The sequence below is a fragment of the Patella vulgata genome, chromosome 1, assembly GCF_932274485.2.
Source record: "Patella vulgata chromosome 1, xgPatVulg1.2, whole genome shotgun sequence".
Lineage (NCBI taxonomy): Eukaryota > Metazoa > Mollusca > Gastropoda > Patellidae > Patella > Patella vulgata.
The window spans coordinates 90098080-90121466 of NC_065879.2; the positions used below are offsets into that span (position 1 = coordinate 90098080).

Sequence of the window (23387 nt, forward strand, 5' to 3'; positions counted from 1 at the left end):
AACGTCCGACAATTCTGCTCCGCCTGGGCTAATCAAGACGGACATACGCCATACAGTGTGCTATAAGGGAAATTTTGCCCGGGCAGCGGCACTGTGGCCTACTGCTATATCGAATTCCAACTGCCAATGTATACATGGGTTTTCGTACCATCCGAAAGTCTAAGACAGCTGCCTGTCAGGCCCTCCGTCCTGCACCACTGACAAGGGGAAACGGTTCTGCACCGAGTGGACTTATAAAGACGGGCATATGCACTATACACATCGGAAACTTTCTTCGCCCACACCAGGATCAATTCTAGGACATCCAGGTGAGCGAACCAGAGTTCTACTCACTGAGCCACCGCGGGGCTAGAAAGAGAGAGAGAGAGAAATAGGTTTTAACGTGCACTCGACACAAATTAGGTTATAGCGGGATTAAAACATGGTTCAATTTATTTCAATACGTAGGGGTCAAAAACTGGAGGATCAGGAGAAAACCTATGAGGTTGAACAGGCGACCCTACTCCTTGTCACGTACAACCGGGGAATCGAAACCACGGCAGTTGACTCAATGACAGAAATTTTAATACAACGCGCACGCGCTAACAATTCGGCCATCTAAAACAATAAACACAAGATTTTGAAAGGAATATATATATTTATTTAATAGGGGGGAAACAAGAAAGTAAAAGAAGATTCAAAGTGAAAAAATGGCTGACAACAATTTTACACAATACAAGCATTGGGTGGGTCAACAAAACAAGTCAGGAAGACAACCTCTCTTCCACGTGGCATGTCCCCATCAGGACTAAAAGCTCAATATTAAATGCTTTGGTTAATATTCATAGTGAACAAACTTTAATTTCATTTAGTCAGTTCGCTTAGGATCCGTTTATCGAACAAACTTTAAGAAGAAAACCATCAACACCGTTGCGTATGGAAGATTTGAAAATCTTCAACTGGGTTTCGTATGGAAGATTTGAAAATCTTCAACACGGTTTCGTATGGAAGATTTGAAAATCTTCAACACCGTTTCGTATGGAAGATTTGAAAATCCTCAACACGGTTTCATATGGAAGATTTGAAAATCTTCAACACCGTTTTGTATGGAAGATTTGAAAATCCTCAACACGGTTTCGTATGGAAGATTTGAAAATCTTCAACACCGTTTTGTATGGAAGATTTGAAAATCTTCAACACCGTTTTTGTATGGAAGATTTGAAAATCCTCAACAAGTTTTCGTATGGAAGATTTTAGACATTCTTTTTTAAACGTAAAATCCACCACCAACCCTGGAAATATGTTACCTGAACAAGACAATGTCCGACACAATATTTCAGGAGCCGGTCATTCCGTCAAACATAAATCTTGTCCCCTTTTCCATGTTTTAAGGATATCTTTTTTTACTGTGCGGAGTTGAAGAGTGTCCAAATGAACATCTTTAATTACGTCCATCATTTTTCACGGCGTAATTTAAATCATTTAATTTCCTCGATCGAACTAACTCTACCCCACCCTCGGATGATTTGAAACCTAACGAACTGACTAATTGAAGTGTACACAGTGCTTGTTATAGAGGACAGCATTAGGACAAAATAAATATATATGTTACTTTATATCTTGATAACCCAGGCTATCTAGTCTTGATTATATTGTCTTAGAAGGGAGACAACTCAACATTTTTTAAAAAATTATGCACGGTAATGATTTTGATTTGATTCTAATACCCATTTTATTTTAGTCATAATTTTAGTGAAATGTTTTATCTTTGGTTAGTGTCCAGTAGCAGAACCCTTTAAGAATGCAGTCATTTCATTGGCTAAAATTTGTGCTCAGCCAATGAATAATCAGTGCTCAGCTAATGAATAAACAGTATTCCTGATTAAAAGCCTTCTACCAATTAATGATAGTTTTTTTTAAAGACCTGTTAATCCTGTCCCAACTCCAGCTGTGAGTTAAGATTGTTAAGTCACAGAGAGGCAATGAAGGGCAGTGAGCATTGTACACTAACATCTGTATCAATATATAAACATAACACAAGATCCTGGAGTTGTCTCCCCTATAAACAATAATTTCAAAAACAAATCAAGTAAATGACAGAAAAAAAACAAAACATAACAGACAAACACAATGGTTAATAGTCAATCAATAAAATAACCCAGGCTATTTCTTTTCTCCAATACAATTCTTCAGATAAAGTAATGCCTGTTGAATATAGTTCTATTAACATGGCGCAAATCAGGCTAATTATCACCATATTTGGAGTCGGGCCAACTATTACCAAATATGGAGTTAGAGTCTGGTCAACTTTATGGTAATAGTTTGGCCAGACTCTCCATATAAGGTAATAGTTGGCCAGACTCTCTCCATATATGATAATAGTTGACCAGACTATCTTTCAGGAATTAATAGGAGATATGTCCACTGTTCTGTCTTCTTCTACAACAATTTTCACAAGATAATCTGAGGCCAAAACTTTCCCCTGTCAGAGAGAGGGAGAAACGGGGTTTAACGTCTACTCATTACAAACTAGGTCATTTAGGGGACTAACATGGTAAACTGGGGGAACCCACAAAGTTAAGATCTTGCCTAAACAGCAACTCCAACTGCAGATTTTTGTCAAGGTTAGCAAGATGTAAATAGATTAGGGCACATGGTTGTTGACCAGATTGTGGGTTAGGGTGCGGTAAGGGTTAGGTTTAGGGTAAGGGTTAATGCTAGCCCTGTTTACATCATGTGACCTTTTACCAAATCTGCAGTTGGCCTTAATATTTAGACCTAATAACAAGGCCAGACAATTTTCCAAATTCCAGAAAAAAAAAGACCAAGGGACATAACTCATCTATTGTGAATAACTCTTCAATAATTGAAACAACTAAAAACAAACACACAAGTTAATATTTAACATACATGATCAAATTCTCCCAAAAAAATATATTAGAACTTAAAGATATTTGAACAATATTTGCTTGTGATTGGTCCAAATTCGTGTTGTACACCAATCAGTGGCTTTTATTCTCCAAACAATTGACCAATGGGCTTCAGATTCACATCAACTGAAGTTGGAAATAGTTTGATAATTTAATATAAAGTTTGAATGAAATTCAAAAATGTCTGACACTTGATCTTCTAAGATAACAAATGGCCCAAAAAATTTTTTTGGCAAATTTATCTTACACAGATATAGCAAATAGACAAATTATCAATCCGTCAATCTAGTAAATAGACAAATTATCAATCCATCAATCTAATAAATAGACATTTGTCAATCCATCAATCTAGTAAATAGACATTTGTCAATTCATCAATCTAGTAAATAGACAAATTATCGATTTAGTAAATAGACAATTGTCAATCCATCCAGCTAGCAAATAGACAATCCATCCATCTAGTAAATAGACAAATTATCAATCTGTCAATTTAGTAAATAGACAAATTATCAATCCATCAATCTAGTAAATAGACATTTGTCAATCCATCAATCCAGTAAATAGACAAATTATCGATTGAGTAAATATATAATTCATCAATCTAGTAAATAGACAAATTATCGATTTAGTAAATAGACAAATTATCGATTTAGTAAATAGACAAATTATCGATTTAGTAAATAGACAATTCATCAATCTAGTAAATAGACATATTCATATTTTAAATACATGTTTCCATGGATCTGGATATTTTGTCCGATATTAGTGAAATCGTTTTTGCCGGTCTACTCATAATCCGACAATTTTCTTAAATCAATGGAGTAAATAATGAATGATGGGAAATGCTACACCATATAAAGCATGCTTAAATATAACGATGAATATTCAATATTTAGAATATTTAAATCATTCTATAGGCGTGGTTTTCAACCTTAAGTGAACCCAGTCATATTTCAGTTTAGCTTTTGAACTGATCCCTCCCACCTCACCTGCAACCCAGATGAGTGGTCATCTTCCGGGAGGGAAAGTCTTAAGTTTGAAAGATTGAAGTACATGTTATGTGTTTAAGATCACCTGTCATAAGATTTTTCAACTTCTTGGACGATCTCATTCTCCCTGGGGGATGACCAAATTAGACGCAGGGTAGGAATTTCCACATCCCAGGGTAGTACCCCCCCCGGCCCCTTCCCTTGACCGGGTGGGATCAAATTAGCTCCCTGGGTAGGACCCCCCTTCTCTTTCCTGGGCGGGATCAAATTAGCTCCCAGGGTAAGACCCCGCCCCCTTTCCCTTCCCAGGTGGGATCAAATTAACTCCCTGGGTAGGACCCCGGCCCCTTTCCCTTCCCGGCAGTGACCAAATTACCCCTTGGGGTAAATCGCTCCACCCCAAGGAAGTGATCAAGTTCCCTCCAGATTGAAAACCACGTTTCTACAGTCTTCGTGCTTTTTCAACAGAAACAAACAAATATATTTCTCCAGTGCAATATTTAAAACCATGTATCAATATTGAAAATCTATTCACAATATTCATATATAACACCCAGCTTACAATGTATAATAGTTAATAACATTTATCATATAATATTACTTCTTCTAGAACAAGTGATACCATTTTTTACATGTGGCAGGGTATGTTTAGTTAATAACATTCTCTGTATACTTCTTGGACTGTTTCTTGAACATCCGATACCAAATCATATATGATGTTATTAATGTAAGCATACCCTGCCATCCAAGTGTTATCGGTTGTTCTATAAGGAATAATAAAGAGAGAGCGAGAGAGAGAAATGGGGTTTAACGTCCACACGACACAAAATAGGTCATTTCGGGGTTAACATATGGTTCAATTTTATTTCCATAATATCTGATACCACTTGGATGACAGGGTATGCTTAGGTCAATAACATTATCTGTATAACTAGTCATCTTGTGTCTAGAACATATGATATCACTTCTCATGTGTGACAGGGTATGCCTAGTTAATAACATTATTATATCTTACAGTATCCCTACCTTATACCACAGTAAAAAGATTTGCTATTCAGACCATGTAACATCTAACATTCGAACAGTCAAAAACTTGTCGCAAAAGTTGCTAACTAGTTTACTAGTTTATTATCCATTTTAAGAGATTTCCAAAAATTCTTCGCCGACAAGCATCCTTAAACCAGCGCCTTTCTCACTGAGAGTTGGCATACAGGTCTTCTAGAAAGGGTAAACATAACATGTGAAACCCTATCTACTAAGTGGGATCAGGTCTTCTAGAGGAAGAGTAGGGGTACCATGTGGACTCCTCCATAATCAGAAGTGATATCAGGTCTTCTAGAAGAGTAGGGATACTATTTGAACACCTCCCTACTAAGAAGTGTTATCACATTTTCTAGAAAAGTTTAAGTATATAATAAATGTTGTTAAATATAAAATTTGTAGCGTGGTGTTATACGAAGGACTGAACTGTTTTAATTGACTAAATCTGTTTTAACAACTCTCGACATGCCAGCTTTACGGTTAGAGCCGTATGTTACACGGTCACTTTGAACATGGGGTCTGAAACAAAAAAAACAACAATAAATCAATACACTGTAGATATTGTTGACTTATACCTACTAAACCCTTAACAGGTCATTGTCCACTATAGTCACCACAATGTTATAAGGTAAGTGGTCGACAACAGTAAGAACCTTTTTTTATAAGCCGCATTTGAGTATTTAGTTTCGTATTTAATTGAAATGGCCGCGCATGCGTGTCAGACAGGAACTTGTCTTGTCAAGGGCATTGAGAAAAACATGTCTTTCTTCAACATTTTTTGACGAAAAACGTAATTTAACGGTGTCGGGAAAGTTAAAGAAGCTCGAAGTGGTTGAAATACTTATGAATTATTACGAATTGGATTATATCAATGACACCGATTCTGAAAACAATATTTCTGATGAAAAGGATTTACAATGATTTGAAAATTATAGATCAACCTATCCCCAGCAACTTTTTTTATTGGTGTCAAGAGTCTATCACTTATAATTATTCGGCAGTAGTCGGTTGAAATAGGCATACAAAATATTTCTTGTCAGCCTTTATTTAGCATGACCAGTTGACGTCAGAACGTCAAAATGACGTCGGCCGGTTAAGGGTTAAAATAACATCACTTGTAAACAGAAATGAAATAAAATGGGGTTTAATGTCCTACTGTTCTGCTCCATAGCCTACTCTTATTTCGAATTCCAACTGACAGGGGATCTTTTACATGCACGCCAATGTATACAAAGGTCCACTGACAATTGGAAACTATGCTGGAAACATTCACTCGACACAAACTAGGATTTATTGCGACTAACATATAGTTCAATTTTATTTCATTAATTTGCTTGCGCATAGGGTTTTTTAGCAGTGGGAGGAAACCGGACGACCCAGAGAAAATCCATGAGATTGGACAGGCGAACCTACTCCTTGTCACATACAACCGGGGAATCGAAACCATGTAACAGAGATTAAAATGTTTAAAGGATTAAAATATATACATACCCATCCCCGGATGCATCTGGAAGTCCCCAGCCATATTTAGTCAATAGCTGTAGGGCAGCTAAAGCAGCATGATCATGTGATCCATCAATGGACGGACCAGAACCGTGTAAAACTTGTGGTGGATTTAATCCAAGTGTTAAACGACTCAGGTGTTCACTCTTATTGTTCTAAAAAAATAAAAATCACAAAATAAAACATTGGTTGCCCATAGCTTTAATGAAATGAAATGTGGTTTAACTTCCTACTGTTCTGCTCCGAACTGGGCTAATGAAGACAGGGATACGTCATACAGTGTGCTATGAGGGAAATATTGCCCGGACAGCAGCACTGTGGTCTACTTTTATATCGAATTACAACTGTCAAGGGAACTTTTACGTGCACACCAATGTGTACATGGAACATGGATTTTTTGTCCTATCCGAACGACTAGACAGCTGTCCTCGTCAGGCCCTCTGTCCTGCATCCATAGCTTTAATAACAAAATGAATGAAATGAAATTGAGTTCAACATCCTACTGTTTTGTTCCAACTGGTCTATGTGCGTAATTTTGTATTAACGGTAGCACTACAGCCTACTTTTATTTCGAAATCCAAGTGTCAAGGGATCTTTTACGTGCACATCAATGTGTACACGGGACCTTGGTTTTTTGTACTATCCGAACGACTAGACAGCTGTCCTCGTCAGGCCCTCCGTCCTGCATCCATAGCTTTTATAACAAAATGAATGAAATGAAATGGAGTTGAACATCCTACTGTTTTGTTCCAACTGGGCTAATGAAACGAAATGGGGTTTAATATCCTACTGTTTGCACAGACTGGGCGAAAGAAGACAGGCATACGCTATACATTTTGCTATGAGATTAATTTTGCATTAACGGTAGCACTAGAGCCTACTTTTATGTCAAGGATTCTTTTGTGTGCACATCAAAGTGTACACCTCAGTTTTCGTCCCATCTAGACAACTTGATAATGGGAGAGAGAGAGAGAAATGGGGTTTAACGTCCACTCGACACAAACTAAGTCATTTCGGCACTAACATATGGTTTAATTTTATTTCAATAAATCGCTTGCGCATAGGGGTCTTTAGCAGTGGGAGGAAACCGGAGGACCCGGAGAAAACCCACGAGGTTGGACAGGCAGGGGACCCTAAGCCTTGTAACGTACAACCGGGGATTCGAAATCACGCCAGTTGACTCAATGACAGGCCTTATGATACAGCGCGCATGTGCTAACCATTAGGCAATCCAAGCCCACCAACTTGATACTGGGAACCACACTGAAGAAAATTCTGGGGAACTTTCTCGTACCCGGGTCTTCACAGTTTTTGAGTCGGTGCCTTACTCACTGAGCCACCGTGAGATATAAGTTTGGAATTGTAGACCACTCTAGCAACGTCTAGATGTTGTAAAATTTGTGGTCGTTGCTTCAGGAACATGATGGAAAATGTAATTTTAGGCCAGTTGAGGTGGTCGGAAATTCGAAACACTTAGACACAGGGCAGGGAGAGTTAGAGGTAGCTAACTCTAGCCAAAAATTCCTGATAAACAATTGGAAAATAGACAATTTCTTAACAATGTTATGTTACATACCTGTCCAGCAAAGTCATCAAATTTGATATCAAACTTGTGGATTAACGCCAACTCCCGTAATCGTTGTTCTGGGCGTATACTAGTCTGACTAGTGGCTATAGGTCGACCCAATCCAAGGCTGCCTTCATCGGATGGAGTCGATCCTTTAAACAAACCCAAATTCATTAGAACCAATAAATTCATGAGTTTAAGTATACAAATTCATTAGTATCAATACACAAACATGGACTCAAAAAATAAAATTTCCCCAGTTGAATTCCTGGTATGGGTCAAGAAAAAAATTCTTCAAGATTTCGTGCTGGAGTCTTTACAATTGGGCGGAACCAGCTATTACGGAGAAAACATACAAGCGAACATATTCCTTATTGGGCAAACCCAACGACTTGTTTATATTTACAATGATAAGTTGTTTGCAGGCAGCGGACTTTAGCCAAGAGAAGATCAGAGTTTCTGTAAAGAACTATGAAAATCAGAACACTATAACTCGGGTATCATTTAATCTTGTGTATTTAGCACTAATTTCTCTCACATTCATTCAACATCAAATCTTTGTTTAAAAGTTAGTAAAAATCATTTAAAATCTCCCCAAATCATTTAATTTATACTTGTGTCCAGTTTAAAGCTGACTGATTAATTTACACGTATTTATTTCCCTGACCACTGTTAAAATATTAATCATTTTACATCAATAATCAATTGGATTGTTTATTTTTTAACAGTGACTATGAAATTAAACGCTTGTAAATTGGACACTCATTATCAAAATTGAATTGTCAGCTTTCAACTGGACACAAATACAAATTAGATGATTTTAAACGATTTTTTAAACAAAGATTGGATATTAAATGAATATGAAAGAAATTAGTGCTAGATACACAAGATTAATTAATACCCGGGTTACAGTGGAAGGTGACTCTATATCTTGACAAACACAAAATGAAATGAGGTTTTAACATCCTACTTTCCTGTACCACTAAAGACAACTGCATTTGTCATGCAATTTGCTATAAGGGATCTTGCCCGGACAGCAGCGCTATGGATATTATTTTGATTTTCAACTTTCCATGGAGATTATTACGTACCTTGTCCATAATTGACTGGTTGTTGTTGTTGAGTTGGATGACGACTAGAATCGGGTATAAGAAGTAGGCCAGGTACTAACTGACGACCAGTCTTTACATTTGTTACACCACCTACAATAAAACCAGATATACCATACTAGATACTGTCAACCAGTCTTATATTAAACAACCAGATATTTTACGCAGGAAATATGACAGGGATATATTTTTTTATTTGTTGAAATGGGGTAATCCAGCCCTATATGTTCTTCTCCCACTAATATGTTGTCTTGACAATAAATTCACAGATATAAGTTTGTCATCCAAATGATTACAATGTCTGTCTGTAGTCAGGGCTAGAAATTCGTCATTTTTTGCAAGAATCTAAGAGGATTCTCATATATGGCATCTACGCGAATCCTCTGAATCTTAATTAATAATACTGTCTAAAAAACAAGATTGTGTTTATTGTGTTAATCTAAAACATCAAAATACAAGAACAATGAAAACAATAGAACAATCATATGGATTTTTTGGTAAACACTTAAATAGTGTCAAAAGTAATATCCAGAAAATGCCTTAGTCAAAATAAGTTGTTCTGGCACCTCAGCTGGGCGATATGTCGGTTTTGATTTTTCTGGATGATATTTAACATTAGAATTAACACTGCTTGTATTCATTGACGAAATGTTTATACAGATGCTTTGATTTTCCAAAGGCATCATTGATTTTCAGATTGAATTAAATTTTAATAAACAGGGCTCAAAATTCACGAGAGCCATCGGGGCCATTGCTGTCGTAAGCCTAGCAATGGCATTCGATAGCTTTTACATCAAGGGCAAATTATTGCTGTCGTAAATTGCGGGAAAAATCGATAAAAATACTAGAGCCATTGGCCATAGAATTACCCTAAATGACCGTCGATGGCACCTATATCGGAAGCCAAAATAAATGAAAAAGTTCACGTATGATATGCATTTTCCCGTAAAACTTGGCTGATCTAAAAACCTCCCACGATTAATTTTTTCTTATGCACTGCTATTCGTAGTTTTCCCCCTCCACAGATGCCTGTAACATGTAACAGTCTTATTATACAAGACTACGATAAGCAATGAAATGAAATGAAATGGGGTTTAACGTCCTACTGTTCTGCTCCTAACCTGGGCTAATGAAGACGGGCATATGCCATACAGTGTGCTATGAGGGAAATTTTGCCTGGACAGCGGCACTACGGCCTACTCTTATATCGAATTCCAACTGCCAAGGGATCTTTTACGTGCACGCCAATGTGTACACGGGACCTCGGTTTTTCGTCCCATCCGAACGACTAGACAGCTTTCCTTGTCAGGCCCTGCTTCCTGCATCACTGACAAGGGAGAACCACGCCGGAACTACGATAAGCAGACCAAGCAGACATTAGTCAAGTCTTTTTTGATAAACAAGGCTACGGTTCAAGACAGTGCTTGATAATCAGAGCTAGTAATAGAAAGTGAAATTGAGGACAGTGATGGAGATAATTTTGTGATATGATTCTCTCTTCTCAGTCTGAATAATGATGACTTTTGTTATTATAGACTATTTTATTGACAGGCATCTGCAAACAGTCGTGCTTTAAAAAAAAAAATAATTGTAGGAGGTTAAACGCATAATGTAATGCAGTAATTTAGAAGTTTGAGACAAAAAATATCTAGATTTAGATAAGCTTTTAATATCAGTGTTTGCCAAGGACTAAATATATTTATAAACATCTATTTCAGTTTGTCATGATTAACCTGTCCACGTTTTATTAAATGAATATGAAAAATGAAAGACTATTTATTTTTAAAATGTCCAGCAAAAATGGCCCTCGATAATTTCTAAATTGAAAAACTGGTCTTGGTGTTGAACAAAATGGCCTTAGAGAGGCTTCACTGTCAGAGGCCATTTTTTGAGCCCTGATAAAGCAGTAATATAAATAATGCCAACTGTATTGATGGTTCCGGTAGGCTGATTATCTTTCAGCGTTGAACGTGTCATAGTGGTCCGTGATCAGGAAAAAAATATTTGACTAAATCAATGGACACTTTTTGACATAGTACTTATGTTTTATATTATAATTTAGTACATTTGCATTGCATAATGCATTTTTTTTTAAGAAAAAATTTACGTGAATCTACAAAGATTCACAGTAGATTCACAATGTAAGCTCTTGCGAGAATCCTTGCGCGAATCAGATTCGGAGATTCACGTGAATTTCTAGCCCTGGTAGTATTGTACCTACCTCCATTTTCAGCACCATTATCAACAAAAGTAACTTTCTTATCAGTTCCACTTCCCTGAAAATATGATAAACACATGTCATATCTTTCTCAATTTTCATATTTATTTTCAAAGTTTACAAGATTAATCACAATGGTTTATAAGGATTTTCCACAAGCATCAGTTAACTTTCATTTTTACATTATATATGACTTATTCTTACCTCAGGCGTGCCACCGTTAGATTTGATGGCTGATTTTGAGGGCTGTGGAGGAGTCTGACTGAATCCAAGATGGTGTAACATGGCCTCAGCAGCGTTACGCTTGGCTAACTTCTTATTATGACCTACACCAGTAGATTTCTCTTCATCTACTTGAACCTAGAAATCAAATAAAACGGGGTGTAACATTCTACTTTTCTGCTCCGACTACGCTAAGACGGGCATACAGTGTGATATGAGGGACATTTTGCCCAGGAAGCGGCACTATGGCCTACTCTTGCATTGGATCCATAAAAAAGTAAAAGAACCCTTTGTAGTGAAATGAAATGAAATGGGGTTTAACATCCTACTGTTCTGCTCCGAACTGGGCTAATGAAGATGGGCATACGCCATATAGTGTGCTATGAGGAACATTTTGCCCAGGAAGCGGCACTATGGCCTACTCTTGCATTGGATCCATTAAAAAGTAAAAGAACCCTTTGTAGTGAAATGAAATGGAGTTTTAACGTCCTAATGTTCTGCTCTGAACTGGGCTAATGAAAACGGGTATACGCCATACAGTGCGCTATGAAAGACATTTTGCCCGGGCAGCGGCACTATGGCCTACTTTTATATCGAATTTCAACTGTCAGGGTATCTTTTACGTGCAAGCCAATGTGTACACGGGACCTCGGTTTTTCATATCATCCGAATGACTAGAAATATATAGAAATATATCAGCGGAAAACCTGAATATCAGAAACAGTGCATTTTACTTTTTGAATGTATGTTTTTGTTACTTTGTAAAGTGCCCCTGAACACATCTGTGAAAGGCGCGCTATATAAATTTAATAATAATAATCATTGGTGATTCATTTTTTTTTCAGGCACAAACATAAGGGAATAGGGAACAATAAGTTGTTTATTGCTTAACATATGTAAATAAATATTGTTGTGTAATTGTGTAATTAATAAAAAAATAAACAACAATCACAGCTTTGTGGAAAACTCGTTTTAGTTAATGAATAATTCATTCTGAAAATTCGGGGGGCATTTTCGGGCAATAGCCTCAGCCCCCACGGAACAGAGATTAGCCCCCTATGCCTATGTCACATATAACCTACAACTGCTGGATTGAACAAAACTTTCACCTCCTCAACCCCTAAATAAAGATTTCAACTAACCTGCATGAAATACAACTGCTGGATTGAACAAAACATAAACCTTCTCAACCCCTAAATTGGGATTTCAACTAACCTGCATGACATACAACTGCTGGATTGAACAAACTTACACCTACCCAACCCCTAAATAAAGATTTTAACTCACCTGCATGACAAATTCACGTCGATGATAAACACCATGGTCCCCCACCAGAGTAAAGATAGGTTCCTTTTTCTTCTGAGCTTGTGTAATCTGTATTAATCTACTAATTGGATTAATACTAACACCATAACTCTGATCACCTTTCTGTATCTGAGGAATCAACTGTAATAATTTATATTAAATACAAATATCTACTTTATTTACATTAAATACAAATATCTAAGTCATTTTATTTACTTAAGAGCGGTTTACTTAATGACATCAGTCATTGACTAATCAATCAGCGTTTATGTTTGTAGGGGTTTACCCACAGTTCTGTGCACCGCATGCCAAGAACTCGCTGTAACAGACCGTTTCATTGGGTAATCCCTCACACCATCCAGAACACGTCAATGATAACAAATCTTCCAGATCCTAGTGTGGTAAAGAGAAGTAAAATGAAATTTTGAACTACAAAAAAACGAAAGGAAATAGGATCTGCATTTTAATCAGATTGTAATTAAAACTGAACTTACTTTAATTAGGTTGCGATTTTTCTTCTTGTTATTTTGGGGTCTGCTACGTGGCGGCATCTGCATGGAAGGAAGGGCTGGTAGTTTCTTCAACTCTTCCAGCATTAATTCAGCGGCACGTTTTTTAGAATATTTTTTACTGTTCCCCTCACCTTCTGTTATCTTATCCCCAACAGTACATCGCGTTACAAAAACTTTAATATGGGGTGGTCCAGATTCTTTGATCACCTGTAAACACAGAATATGTTGGAAATTATAAGTCTTATTTGGATTCTTGGTCTTTTATTTGTTGTGGCACCTGCAAGAACTAGTAATACCCAAAAAAATTCACATTGACGGTTTTAGGTGAATTCGATAATGAAATCTCAGTGACCGCCCTAGACTCTTAATTTTATTAGCCAATTCAGAAACTTGTAGCCAAATATTGTATTTCTATTCATGTGTTTGTTTATTAAAAATAAATATTTAATATGTACTTATTTAATGCACAAGAGTTTATTTTATTCCCTGAACTGTCCGAAAGTTCACAATTGCGAGGATGCAGGCAACAAAAAATGAGATTCTGTCATACAGGTGTTGCTCGTACACTCCTCATCCCATTCACACTGTCACCGTCCATAACTTTCTAGAAGAAATAGAAGTTGTTATCTGCCGGTTTCGTTAATAATGTGCTTTACGGATGATGGTAGTAAAAATAAATCTATCCTTATTTTTGGTTCGGTAAATAAATATTAGTTATCATTACTCATTAGAATAATTAAAAAAATCATAGCCAAGCGAAAGTAAGACACAGCAGCACCATACAAGATTGAGACTAAGAGTCAATGTTCTAAAAATAGACACTGCATCCAGTCAATCGAGAGGGAGAGAGAAATGGGGTTTAACGTCCACTCGACACAAACTAGGTCATTTCGGGACTAACACATGGTTTAATTTTATTTCAATAATTCGCTTGCATGTAGGGGTCTTTAGCAGTGGGAGAAAACCAGAGGACCCGGAGAAAACCCACGAGGTTGGACAGACGACCCTATTCCTTGTCACGGACAACCGGGGAATCGAAACCCCGCCAGTTGACTCAATGACAGACCGTATGATACAGCGCACGCGTGCTAACCATTCGGCCATCCATTCGTCTAAGATGGTCACTGAAATCTCAACCACTGATTTCTAGGCTTCTTTCCAATTGTAGAGTCCATGGGAAGAACGATCTAAGGCACATTTTTGTCTTTTTGCGTAAAAAGAAAAACAGACTTTAGGACGGTAATGTTTGACACAGACAGAACAATGAGTGGGTTTAATTACAACTTCAAAATGATGTTTAATACGAATCATAATTACCAGTACAACTGATTTCAACTTTTCAGGCAAATTAAGGTTAAATAAAGGGTACAATGGACTTGTATTTGTCCGGGAGGCCATTTTAGAAGGGCCTTGGTTCGAAGTGACTCTGATCGTTTTTATCTGAAAATGATTGTTCCACAAAAAGCTTATACAATTTAATACCAGATGGTGGCATTAACGGGGGTTCTTTGAAAAGGTGACTTAGATCGTTCTTCAATTATGGTTTTACTTAAAAACAGAAATTAGATTAGTTGACAGTACCTCAAAATTAACGGCCATATTACGTTTTAATCCAATTTCATGAACCAGACTTATTTCAGATTTTAATTCATCCTCCGGGGAAGCTGTAATAATAAAGATATCATCATAAAATATAGTCTAGATCCCTCCAGTCTCAGACGTAGTCTAGATCTCACCAGTCTCATTGCTAGACTACACAGTCTAGATCCTCCAGTCTAAGACGTAGTCTAGATCTCTCCAGTCTCATTGCTAGACTACACAGTCTAGATCCTCCAGTCTAAGACGTAGTCTAGATCTCTCCAGTCTCATTGCTAGACAACACAGTCTAGATCCTCCAGTCTAAGACGTAGTCTAGATCTCTCCAGTCTCATTGCTAGACTACACAGTCTAGATCCTCCAGTCTAAGACGTAGTCTAGATCTCTCCAGTCTCATTGTTAGACTACACAGTCTAGATCTTCCAGTCTAAATTGTCTGAGCTGATAACTGTTTATTTTTGATACAATGCATATTGTCAGTACGACAAGATGATACACGATACATATTGCGATACAGTGGCGTCAAGATTCATGTAACTAGCGACCACAAACTAATCATGTTGTTGGATGAAATTAAAAAATCTAATTCACCGTGCATCGATGCAGCATTGTTGAAAGTAAATTCTTAACTTTGAAGTCTGAGATTATGCTCAAGCTTTCTTCAATTTTCAAACCTACATCTATTTTAAGGAGAACGCTAGATCGAAGACGGTCCATCACAAATGACGTCATATGTGCTAGACCGTCTCCGATCTCCTTATTTTAAGCCTTCTTATCAAACTTGAATAGTTTTTTAGAGCCTTTAATTAATCTTTAAGACATCAATAAGTTTTATTGTCTTTCTGTACAAAACATTTTTCAAAAATATAATATTCTTGCAATTCTCGTATTGATATAAATATCGCTGTAATGTATTGGCACATTTGTATTTCAGCACAGTCGTATTGATAGAACAGCATAAAGTAATAAAACCAACCTCATATATTGGAGTGACAGGGGACAGAAATGGGGGTTAAACACTCGACAGTTCATTTTGGGAGGAAACCAGAGAAAACCCAGGACCCGACTCCTTGTCATGTACTTGTTTGGTTTGAAAACCTACCATTCGACAGACCTTTTGATCTAAAATGTATGTGTTAGCCCAACGAATATATAAAGTAGGCCTCACACTGATCAGCAGTGAATATTCGCTAGGCCGCTACAATCACTGATAAGGATGACATCGATGTGACTTAATGAGCCACAAATTAAATTCTAAAACATTTTTTTTTTATGTATTAGAAAAATAAATAAAGACGTTTGACGTATTTGAAGGTAAAACTTATTTCCCATTTAGTGTAAGTGGGTATTAAAATGAGTAAAAGACGCCATTCCGCCCGAACCAGTAAAGTCTTATGTAAACAATGCATGCGCCATGACGTGATGAGACGTCACGTGCTGAAGGTAGTCATCTTTTACAGAGATATTAGAAAACTTTCGTAATCCTCTGTGAAACAGATTGAGAAGGCCTATGTCGGTTGTCAGAATAAATGTCCTGAAAGAGTTGTACATACTCGGTTCTTTTTCTTTGGTTTCTGTAGCAGCTTCACCTTCTGTTTTTATAGGTGGATTTGGTGGGGGAAGATTCTTTAATATACGAAGAGCTTTGGTAGCTGCTGTATGGCGAGCTGCTTGATGAGTAGGACCTTCACCTATAAACTCTCGCTGTCCAACTTTTAGCGATACATAGGCTGATCGGGTAGGTCGAGGATAACGATATCTGAAATAGTCACAAATAGGGTTTAACATCCACTCAACAAAAATTAGGTCATTTTGGGGCTAACAGCCTCAAGAGCGAACAAGGCTTGTATAGTCCCAAAGGTTTCTTTGATGATGAAAAACGTGACTCAACAAATTGGCTCATTTTTTACTAACATTTCAATCGGATTCAAAATTGTGATTTTTCGTCCAATCAGGGGCCATAATCCATGAAGTTATGGTCCGATGCATGCCAATATCAAAAAGAACCGAGATCTTTTGGAGATAAAACTATATTTCAAGTTTTGTCAAAATCGGATAAAAATTATGACCTGTAGTGTGTCCACAAACAAATTGTGGATGGACAGACACCCGGCCGGACAGGGGCGATGACAATATACACCTACATGAAAATGTGGGCGTATAAAAACAGATCATGTGGCCCTTTATAAGTGACACAGGACTATATGAGAAGCAGAATATTTTTGTTGTTGTTATTGGTGTATTACCTTTGATTGTACATTCCCCGGAAGTCGAAGTTAGGGGGTTGATAATACTGTGAATGGCGTGGTTCTATAGGTTTATACGTAGCTATCTCACCACGTCTCATGGCAACAGCATTTAATTCTACAGTCGGCATTATGCTATTCACTAAAACAGATAAAGATTAATCACTGAATCATCAAAATACAAAATCCTACAAATTTACATGTTTTCATATGAAATAATCTATTTAAGGGAATGATGTAGATGTGCTGACTGAATGATTTGTACTACAACTGAAAGGTCTGTCGTTAAAGAGAAGGTTTAAGGAAAGTTATTCTGAACAGAGTAGAACTTACATCCCTGTCCGGTTTAGTGTAGCTTCAGGTAAGTCCTGCCTCCCTCTGAATAGTGGTCCAAAAAAAAAGTTTAAGGAAAGGTTTTCTAGACAGCAGAACTTACATCTCTGTCCCATCTTTCTCTGAGGTTTAGGGAGAGGGGGTGGGTGAGGATTTTTTTCTCCAGAGCAGTACTTACATCCCTGTCCTGTCCCTCTCCCTCTGGACATTGGTTTCAAAATCGGTTTAGGGAAAGGTTTTCTTGGGGGCCATATCTACATCCCTATCCCGTTTCCCTCTGTGGTTTAGGGAGAGGGGTTGGGGGTAGGGTTTTTCTAGACAGCAATACTTACATCCCTGTCCCGTCTCCCTCTGTGGTTTAGGGGGAGGTTTGGGGAAGGTGGTTTTCTCCAGAGCCAGACTTGCCACAGCATGTTGAGCTTTCTTAATACTCTGACCAGAAGCGGAATATTCTTCCTCGCCTAACTTCAACTTCACATGGAATAATTTCTGGTGGGCGGGTCCTTCTTCATCCACCAACATATACTGGTGAGAGATCTATAAACAGAGTGAGAGAAATGGGGTTTAACTTCCACTCAAAACAAACTAGGACATTTCCGGACTAACACATTGTTCAAGGTTATTTAACTAAAGAGAGAAAGAGAGAAATGGGGTTAAATGTCCATTTGACACTGACAAGATCATTTCGGGACTAACATATGGTTCAATTTTATCTCAATAATTCACTTGTGCATAGCGGGGTCTTTAGCAGTGGGAGGAAGCCGGGACCCGGAGAAAATACACAAGGTTGGACTGGCGACCCTGCTCCTTGTCACGTACAACCAGAGAATCGAAACCCTGACAGACCTTATACAGCGTGCATGTGCTGACCATTTGGTCATCCCCCCAGCCCGTTTTGCAAATGAAATAAACCGTAACCTTGTTGTAACGAGCTAACTCGTTTAGTAGACACATTGGTGTTTTCTCTTTTGTGTTTGCCAAGTTCGAGCATTCTAATTGCTCCGGAATTATTGTAGATTCTGTTGTCGTAGTTACAGTAGCAGCCATATTGCTGGTTTTACCCCCAGCAGATTCCTTGTTTCCATTCTGATCACCAGAAACCATTCTTTGATTGGACATTCCAGGTTGAGAAGGCTTCTGATTGGCTACTACAACTTTGTTTTGATTGGTCAGAATGGCAGTTGGAGGTTTATTTTGATTGGGCATATTGCCATGCATCATCATATTACTGGTTGCCATGGATTGCTGCTGCTGTTGCATCATCTGTTGTTTTATAGGATAGCCTTGTATGCTGTACTGGGGATTCCCCTGTCCAGCGGTCATGGGGATTCCCTGAGGAGAATACCCCTGAGGGGGCATAACTCCCTTATGTACAGCACCTTGCATCTGCTGAGGGTTACCTATAATAGAAATAATATGATCAGTTTGAAAATAAAATTTAACCTACTGTTCTGCACTAAAAAGAAATTGAAATGAAATGGGATTTAACGTCCTATTGTTCTGCTCTGACTGGGTTACTAAAGACGGGCATACGCCATTCAGTGTGCTATGAGGGAAATTTTTCCTGGGCAGTGGCACTATGGCCTACTCTTATATTGAATTCCAACTGTCAATAGATCTTTTACGTGCATGCCAGTGTATACACGGGACCTAGGTTTTCATCTCATCCGAATGACTCAGACAGTTGTCCTTATCAGCCCCTCGGTCCTGCACCACTGACAAGGAGAAACCATGTTGAAACATCCCTACGACAACATGTAATTCTAAACCAGGGGTGTCACATGCAGCATGTGGGCACCATCTGGCCCTTCAGGTATTTAAATGTAGCCCGTGGAACAAATTTCAACAAACTGTCGATAATTCTAAGAAACCGGCGGTGGCAATAATTTTTATTGTTTTCCGGTTTCAGTATGTCATGTGGCCTCTGAATCGAAATGAGTTTGATACCCCTGTTCTAAACCAAGGACAAATAACCTATTTTGCACTTAAAAATGGCGTTATGTGGTGCCGGGTTTTCGTGTAATGCAGTCATTGCAGTTTTAACAGTCGTAACTTATTAAATGCAACATGATCGTTTATTTAGTGTTGATACATGTAAATGTCGGAAGCTAATTGAATTGAATTGTAAGGATTGTTACATATATTGTGGAAAAGTTATCGATATTAGAGATTTGAATTTCGTAATATTGTAGTAGGCCAGAGAAAAATAAAATGAAATAGGGTTTAACGTCCTGTGTGTTTCCCCGACTAGGCTAATAAAGACGGATATACGCTATACAGTGTGCTACAACCTACTCATATATAGAATTCCAACTGCTAAGGATTCTTTTACGTGCATGCCAATGTATACACAGAACCTTGTTTTTTGTCCCATCTGAATGACTATACATTGTCCCTTGCCAGGCTGCCAAGCCCTCAGAGAGAGAGTGAAATGGGGTTTAACATCCACTGGACACAAACTGGGACATTTCGGGACTAACATATGGTGTAATTTTATTTCAATAATTCGCTTACGCATATAGCAAAGGGGTCTTTAGCAGTTGGAGGAACTCGGAGGACCCGGAGAAAACCCACAAGGTTGGACAGACGACCCTACTCCTTGTCACGTACAACCGGGGATTCAAAACCACGCCAGTCGACTCAATGACAGACTTTATGATACAGCGTGCGCACGCAAACCGTTCAGTCATCCAACCCCCCCCCGCCAGGCCCTCAGACCCACGCCAATGACAATGAGGAACCACGAAGGGATAGAACTCAAGACCTCCAGGTTAGCAAGCCAACGTCCTACTTGCTGAGCCACCGTGGTTCCCAGTTTACCAGGGCGTTTAAATCACACATATTTTTTAACTGTCATCTTACCTTGCATATTCTGCATGGTTTTTTTAAGTCTTTTGTTTCTTTTGATTAATTCTGATCCGACACCAGAATCTACACTCAACTTATCTTTCAACGTGATCTGGGACACAAGTCACAATCTGAAATATAAACCCACACTGATCAGCAGTGAATATTCACTAGGCCGCTACAATCACTGATAAGGATGACATCGATGCAACTTAATGAGCCCCAAATATTAACTTTTTTCCTCCGACAAATTAAATTCTAAAACATTTATTTTTTATGTATTAGAAAAATAAATAAAGACGTTTGAAGTATTTTGTAGGTAAAAATTATTTCCTATTTAGTGTAAATGGGTATTAAAATGAGTAAAAGGCACCATTCTGCTCGAATCTGTAACGTCTTATGTAAACAATGCACGCGCCATTGAGCCAATGATTAATGCCGCATGATGTGACGTCAAATGTTGAAGGCAGTCATCTACTCATCTTTTATAGAGATATTAGAAGACTTTCGTAATGCTCTTTGAAACAGATTGATATAAACCATTGAAGATTAGAAAAAAAGCTGACAGTTCTTGCTATACTAGTAAAAAAAATAGATAATGTAAAAGGGATATCTTGAAAATTACAGTCAAATTTCTTCACTCTGAGCCAAGAAATCTTCATTTCATTAATGCTGTAGCCTCGATTGTCATTGCTACGATAATAAAGTCTCAATTATACATTTTTATGGTTAACCATCAACTGCCGTTGAACTGCAGATCGGATACAAATCTGTTGAAAATCTGACCCATCAGATGCCATCGAGAGTTGATCATGGTCTTGTCATGTTAATAAATGCCTAATTAATAGTTTATATAACATTTAAGATCTGCCATAGGCAGCTTTAGCTCTTGCATAATGTATGTTTAATACAAAGAGTGATTCCTTTCAGTTATATGTGAAAACAAAAAAATTTAGTCTTTGAAAAATCAGAATCTTTGTTCATTTATTTCCCCTGGTAACCTCAATTCCGTTTCATCTTGCTGACATTCATAACTTTGTGTATTGTCTATTTTTCAACTGCAATCTCGAGGACCAAGGTATTTGCCAGAAGGGTATATAGGCCTATCTGCTTTTTTTTACCGTTTGGTTTTGTTGCACATGGCTCCATAGCAAGGTAAGTAAGATCTTATTTTATCAGTATAATGTTCCTTTAATACACTATACTGCCGGGGTTGACATGCAAACGGGGTATAGCCATAAAAAAGTGTACAGGTAGGTATACCAGTACCTTACATGTATCTAGCACTGGAACACGGTTTTGACATTTATATGTTAAAATGAAAGAGTTTAATAACATTAATAGTACGCCCTACTTTTCAGCAACACCTGAGCTAATGAAGGCGGGTATGCCGTGTGCTTTGAGGGAAATATCGTCTGAACAGTGAGGCTACTTTTACGTCTTAGTCTTATATTATATCAAATTCCAACTATCAAGTAGGGGTTTCAGGTCATGTGACTTTAGCGTGAAATCTACGATTCTGAATTACTATTTTATGTAAATGCATTACTAGCAATTGTATTGCAATAGTTTAATATCAATCTCAATATCTGCAAAGATTCAGGCTAAAAAATTATCGAAATGTAAGTGAAATTAACGTTTGTTTACATGAGACGCTCGCGGGAAAATACCCCTCTGACGTCACGCGGCCTGAGATTTTCCATTGCTACGACTCACTTCATTGGTGAATCCGCACCTTAGTTACCGGGGGATTTTGATATAGAACAAATCAAACGATAGATAACATTTTTGTGATCATGCTTGTTGATACCACGTGGTCGGACAATTAGACCTGGAGAAAATGGGATTTATCTGTTTTGATAACTGAAAATTGCTAAATTTTGACTAAATATAAAAAAACTTTCTTGAGGTATCATCCAGATTATAAATATTTGACAAATTATCCTTCAAATTATTACGATTTTAATAAATTTTAGCTGACAATAACGTGCGGATTTCAGTTTTAAAATTGGTACTAGCGATTCTGAAGGGAAAATACCGCTTATGACGTCACTCAAATATGACTGAAAAGTACTTATTTTGGTGCCATGCCACGCATTGACTGGTATAGAGCATTTTGATTACATTATTGACGTCGATCTCGGATTTTAAAATTCCATAACTTTGGATCTAATTAGAATATTTTGATGAAATAAACAAATTTGGGTAGCATTTTATGTATATTTCACAAAATATTTTTAATTTTTTTTTTTTCTGTCATTTGAAACTTTGAACTGAAACCCCTATATCAAGGATTCTTTTACGTGTGCATGCCAATGTGTTTTTCGTGCCATCCGAAAGACTATACAGCTGTGCTTATCTGACATCGTTGAAAACAGGGATGGTTAGTACCTAAAAAACGGCTCTGAAGTACAGGAAAATAAATCTATGTAGTCCTAAAGCAAACTGCTACAGATGCCCCCTACCCCCCACCAGCCTTTCTGGTTGTGAAGGTTTCCAGCACATTCCATCTCAACCGAATTACATTTACAGTCTTGGTTGGGGGGGGGGGGTGAAAACTTTTAATTTGCTTTTAAAGTTCTGATTACTTTACAGCCTAGCAAAGTTGTCAATATTGTTAAATCAACAAAGGAAGGAGACGAACGAGAAAAGTACATATCAGAGGGGGAAAAAAAGGACATTTTTTCGTTTTTGGTCTGTCTGGTCGGCGCACATGCGCAACTCGTTTAGTCACTACATGTGCCGGATTTTCAGGTCTAATAACTTTCCTTACCTTCAATCTAATCAATATTTAGGATTTACAGAAAAGACAGTGACTTGGAGGATATAAAAAAAGAATAAAATTATCCCAGATAAGGAAGAAATTCGTTGGCAAACATGAAAGAAAATTAGGACTAAAAATCGTCCATGACGGTCTGCTAGCGCGTGAATTGATCACATGACCGCGATATTTCAGAATTTATTTGATCCTACGCGTAATAAATTTATTT

General features: G+C 37.6%; 1 protein-coding gene across 2 annotated transcripts; it reads right to left on the minus strand.

Annotated features, from left to right (window-relative positions):
- Positions 1-617: 617 nt before the first annotated feature.
- On the minus strand, positions 618-23329 carry LOC126810281 (double-stranded RNA-binding protein Staufen homolog). Of its 2 annotated transcripts, none has more exons than XM_050535304.2 (15): positions 23171-23329; positions 20413-20528; positions 18469-18950; positions 17883-18087; positions 17218-17359; positions 16525-16730; positions 14957-15039; positions 13358-13582; positions 12846-12992; positions 11541-11696; positions 11340-11394; positions 9101-9211; positions 8019-8161; positions 6431-6597; positions 618-5458 (listed from the first exon to the last, which is right to left on the minus strand). In XM_050535304.2, exons 2-15 carry the CDS (start codon positions 20426-20428, stop codon positions 5371-5373), a joined length of 2226 nt encoding a protein of 741 aa, XP_050391261.1. In that variant the 5' UTR covers positions 20429-20528; positions 23171-23329; the 3' UTR covers positions 618-5370. The 2 variants fall into 2 exon arrangements, with proteins under 2 accessions (XP_050391261.1, XP_050391260.1); XM_050535303.2 differs by having other exon boundaries at positions 12846-13004.
- Between the last annotated feature and the right edge of the window lie 58 nt (positions 23330-23387).

Excerpts from the sequence above, each read along its gene's own strand:
- LOC126810281 (XM_050535303.2), bottom strand. Across the intron at positions 15,040-16,524 it reads AACCAAAGAAAAAGAACCGA|CTTCCCCGGAGGATGAATTA; the intron begins GTATGTACAACT and ends TTATTATTACAG. Across the intron at positions 5,459-6,430 it reads CCAGATGCATCCGGGGATGG|ACCCCATGTTCAAAGTGACC; the intron begins GTATGTATATAT and ends TTTTTGTTTCAG.